Genomic DNA, 4,531 nt, shown 5'->3' with positions numbered 1-4,531 from the left:
ATCACTCAGAGCTGTTCTCCCCCAAGCAAGAACCACATGCACAGAGAATTAAGAGAATGAGACAGAGCGCATGCAACCCTTGGTTTTTTTTTTTTAGGATGAGTAACAATCTGTGATTTAATTCTGGGAAAAGGAATAAAAAAATAATAATAAAGAAAAAATAAAGTGGTGCTCTGCACATGTGTTGTGCCTGCAGTGAAACCCACAAAGCACGGCTTCTGACCTCCCCCTCCAGTTACCTCCCATCATACTGACTGGCTGCTGCCTGCCAATAACAGCCTCCAAGGGTACAAGGGGGAGAAGCTTCAGTTTCTTTTTCCCCAGAACCTCCCGGTGCAGGGCTCTGGCTGGCGAGGAGGCCCACGCTGACAGAGGCAGCTCACCAGAAGGTTGGTTCTCTTAAAAAATGGAAATAGTAGAAAAATGTTAGCTTGGGAAGAGTGGGATAACAGTGCAAAAGTACTTTGTTAGTTTGTTTACTTGTTTTCCTGCTCAGCTTGTAATTTAAAGCAAAATATGTGGCATAGCCTGCTTGGGGGAGGGAGGAAGCTTTTTTTAAAAAAAAAAACACAAAAGCTGGGTTGTGGAGAGGTTACTGCTTCCTTGCTGCTTTCTCCTGCTACCAGAACTGCATAACTCCATTAAAGGAATCTGGCTGGTACTTTGCTCATTGTTTAAACGGGGCTCTCTTTTGGCTACATGGATGCTTGAGACCAAGTTCCTCTTAGCAGAGCTGCTGAGCTGTGTGCGTTTGCTGCTCTGAGGATGCACGGCAGGTAGCTGCTGCCCTTCCAGAAGCTTGGATAGCACGTGCTTTTATACGTTGCTGCTGGATATTTTCTGCCTTTTTCCATGTGGTATCCTGTTGGTGACAGGAACAACTTAATGTTGCATTCTCTTAATTGATGTTTGCAGCTGAGAGAAAATACGTGAATGATACTCGTATTCGGACTAATGTGTGCTTATGAAAATGTAGGAATTACAGAGATTTGCTGTGTGTGGGCAGAGGGAAGCACCTGGAGGCAATGCACACTCGCAGTGTCCCTCTGGACACACACTTGATGCTGCCGCTGGCTGTGTCCACCCCAGCTTTCAGGCTGGCAGGTGAAACTAGGAGTGGGATTTCTGGAGGAGCAGCCTTTGCTCAAAAAGGTGAAGTGGGAGCTTGTCCCCCTCTCCAGCATCAACCAATTCATTTCAGTTTCTGTTCTGGCTTCTGAGCTCAAAAGCTGCACGGGGAGGAGCCACACCACCCACGCCTGGTTTCTTGTCTTTGCCAAGCTGCAGTTTCTAAGAAGAAAAAGAAAAAAAAAATTGATCAGTTGATCAATTTGGAGAAAAAAGTCTCAACAAATATGAACAGGCAGCATATATATATATGTATATAAATATTTTTCCCCCCTTTCTGCTATTTGTGCATAGCTAGATGAACTTGGCCTCAGAGCAAAACTTGCTTTTAATTCTTGACTAAGAATGTTTTCTGCTGTCTTTTAGTTGTCTGGGACAATAGGAGCATGGAGGTTTTTATGGGGTTTTTTTAGACCTGAGGCTTACTGGTTTTCAAGGTTTATTTGCTTGTTTAACCACACGAAGGCATGGTCTGGGATTTGGACTTGGGATAGTGTAGAGTTTCGGCCTTTAAGGCTCTCTACAACAAGAAACCAGAGATAACTAGTGTTTTACGGTATCTGTCTTGTGTGGAGCCTGGCTTTGGAGGAAATGCGAGACCACGGCTGCTTCCCACATTTTTTGACCCATGACAAAACAGTCTTGTGTGAAAAGGCGAAGTTTTATGACCAAAATGCCCAAGTCCCTGCATTTAGCTTAGGTTCACTGCTCAGCACTGCTTGTCACAAGGGAAACAGGTGAAGAGAGGGATCCAGGGAGACCTTATTGCAGCCTTTCAGTGCTTAAAAGGGTCCTATAAGAAAGATGGGGACAGACTTTTTAGTAGGACCTGTTGTGATAGAGCTAGGGGTGATGGTTTTAAACTGAAGGAGGAGAGATTCAGGCTAAACATGAGGAAGAAATTTTTTATGCTGAGGGTGGTGAAACACTGGCCCATGTTGCCCAGAAATGTGGTGGGTGCCCCAACCCTGGAGACATCCCAGGCCAGGCTGGACAGGGCTGTGAGCAACCTGATTTGGTTGAAGATGTCCCTGATCATGGCAAGGGGTTGGACCAGATGAGCTTTGAAGGCTCCTTCGAACCCGAACTGGTCTATGATTCTGTGATCTGTGTCTAAGCACTAGCAAAGCCTTTCTGGGGTGGGGACCATCAATGGACTGATGTTATTTTGAAGGCTGGATAGAACAACGTGAAAAACTTTAAAAGACTCAAATGCAGGTAAGATACAGTTATGCTTTGTCATCTCCAGTGGAATCAAGGCATCCAGGTGAAAGGCCACCTGCTTAAGAGGTGAGCAGCTCGGCTGGTCATCCAGGGCTCAGACCAACCTGTCTGGTTTTGGGGTTTTTTTTGCTAACTGTCCCGTTCCACTCCGCTCTCTTTCAGAACTGGGAATGGCCGTCCCGACTGTCGTGACGATGCAGCCGCAGTACAGCACGGCCGTGCCCGCCGCCTCCAGGAACATATGGCAGACAGGGCTGATGGACTGCTGCACTGACTGCGGTGTCTGTGAGTGCCCACGGCTGGTACCTTCTCTCAGCCATTGGCACTGACGTGTTGCCATCGGTCCCATGTCCTCTCAGAACACTTTTCTTACCTCTGCCATGTGGGTTGATGGTGCCAGGTGGGCAGAGCCTGACCCACCACTGTGTTTCTCCCCTTCCCAGGCTGCTGTGGGATGTTCTGCTTCCCCTGCCTGGGCTGCCAGGTGGCTGGGGACATGAACGAGTGCTGCCTGTGTGGGACCAGCGTGGCCATGAGGACGCTCTACCGCACCAGATACAACATCCCGGTCAGTGGTTAACCCACCCCCTTCGCTGTGCCAGGAGGCTGAAAGGTGGGGTGGCCTCAGGGTCTTCTTTCCGCACATCGGGGATGATCACAGGGCAATGATGCTCCCTGCTTGCCCTATTTTTCACTTTTGTATCTGGTGTGGTGCCAGGAGCACAGGACAGGGATTGGGATGCCCTTGGCCCTGCCGGTCCCTGGGCTGGTGTCCAACCACCCATGTAAATTGGATGCAGCTCCTTCCCGGCAGCCTTCACCAGGCCACGCATTCTTCAGTTGCCACCAACCGCAACGGCTCGCAGAGCCTTAGCTGCTGCTTCCCCTCACCACCAGCAACCTTTGAAAGATGGGAAAGATTTGAGATAATTGTGGGCAGGCTAAAGAAGGGATTAACTCAGTTTGCACTGACAAAAAGACATAATCTGATGCAGGAGAAAAGTAGGAATTTGTATACAGGACATATGTAAAACTGGTTTTGCTGTCCCTGTGGTGGCCTCGGTCCAATTTGCCCAGATTTTCTATTTCTGCGTACGTTTTGCCCCCACAGTCTTAACCTCCAAAGCCAAAAGATAAGTAGCTATCTGCAGCCTGCAGAAAGGGCTTCCTTCTTCCTTACCATTGTGTGGGGGGCTCACCAGCTCCCAAGGCATCCACTGGTATGGAAGCCTCTGATTTTTATTGGCTGCTACTCAGGACGCTGCAGACAGCCACGAAACAAAGGGCATGACATAGAATGTGATTAACCTTCTCTTAGCTGAAATGTGGGCTTTGGGAAGCCTCCACCCCTAACAAACTTCTTCCTAACAGGGCTCCATTTGCTCTGACTTCTGTATCACCTTGTGGTGCCCCGTGTGCTCTGTTTGCCAAATTAAGAGAGACATCAACCGGAGGAGGGAGATAGGCATATTCTGGTAAGCTGGGCATGTGGGACATGGTTTATAAAGCAGCTTCTCAGAGTCTCTCCTTCTACCGATGCCCGATGTAAGACACGAGGTTGCTGCAGTGGGAAAATGGCAACGGATAGGTAACAGGAGGGACCTGTCCTGCAGCAAAATGTTGCTGGAAACCTTGTAGAGGACAGGACAGGGGGACACACACAGTGTGGCAAGGCATAGCACTGCTCCATGACCCTCCTCTCCTGTCCTGTTGCAGATGTCGCCGCCTTCACTGCGCCCTGTGGAGCCTCCATGGGCAGGAGCCAGTGCTGCCCTGGCCATTGGGAAAAGCACCATGAGAGGTTTGCCTGGGTTGTGGTTGGTTCCCCCTTTCCTGGGTGACACCAGCAATAAACAGCAAAGTTTGCCTTCCTGTCTGTGTGTGTGTGTCGTGCTTTGCAGTGCCTGAGAGCACTTGTCATCCTCCCACTCCATCCATCTCCACGGCCCCTGGTGCAGCTCAGATTTCCCCACACCCTCTGCAGAGAAAGATTTTCCTGGGTATTTTGTTATTCACTCAGCTTTTAGAAAGGATATGTAATACATAGAAGCAGTTGCCAGGTACCAGCCCACCTCCTTCATCCCTTCATTGCAGAGATGCGTTGCCCTTTGGACCCTGAGCATGAATGCCCACCCACCTGCAATTAAAAACCTGGTTGGATCGTAGCTTGGCCAGGTCC

The 4,531-nt window shown here is 49.3% G+C and overlaps 1 protein-coding gene across 2 annotated transcripts; it reads left to right on the top strand.

The window, feature by feature from the left end:
• Positions 1 to 263: 263 nt before the first annotated feature.
• On the top strand, positions 264 to 4,224 carry LOC136101350 (placenta-specific gene 8 protein-like). 2 transcript variants are annotated; one of them, XM_065837422.2, is made up of 5 exons: positions 289 to 389; positions 2,515 to 2,637; positions 2,796 to 2,920; positions 3,724 to 3,827; positions 4,069 to 4,224. In XM_065837422.2, coding segments are annotated over exons 2-5 (345 nt in total). In that variant the 5' UTR covers positions 289 to 389; positions 2,515 to 2,522; the 3' UTR covers positions 4,070 to 4,224. The 2 variants fall into 2 exon arrangements, with proteins under 2 accessions (XP_065693493.2, XP_065693494.2); XM_065837421.2 differs by lacking the exon at positions 4,069 to 4,224 and having other exon boundaries at positions 264 to 389; positions 3,724 to 3,831.
• Positions 4,225 to 4,531: the final 307 nt, after the last annotated feature.

The sequence above is a fragment of the Patagioenas fasciata genome, chromosome 4 (genome assembly GCF_037038585.1).
Source record: "Patagioenas fasciata isolate bPatFas1 chromosome 4, bPatFas1.hap1, whole genome shotgun sequence".
In the NCBI taxonomy this organism is placed as follows: Eukaryota; Metazoa; Chordata; class Aves; order Columbiformes; family Columbidae; genus Patagioenas; species Patagioenas fasciata.
This window is presented reverse-complemented; position numbering and strand designations above follow the sequence as displayed.

Coding starts and splice junctions, on each gene's coding strand:
- LOC136101350 (XM_065837421.2), top strand. CDS start 2,523: ATGGCCGTCCCGACTGTCGTGACGATGCAGCCGCAGTACAGCACGGCC. Junction 2,638..2,795: donor CTGCACTGACTGCGGTGTCT/GTGAGTGCCCAC, acceptor TCCCCTTCCCAG/GCTGCTGTGGGATGTTCTGC. Junction 2,921..3,723: donor GCACCAGATACAACATCCCG/GTCAGTGGTTAA, acceptor TCTTCCTAACAG/GGCTCCATTTGCTCTGACTT.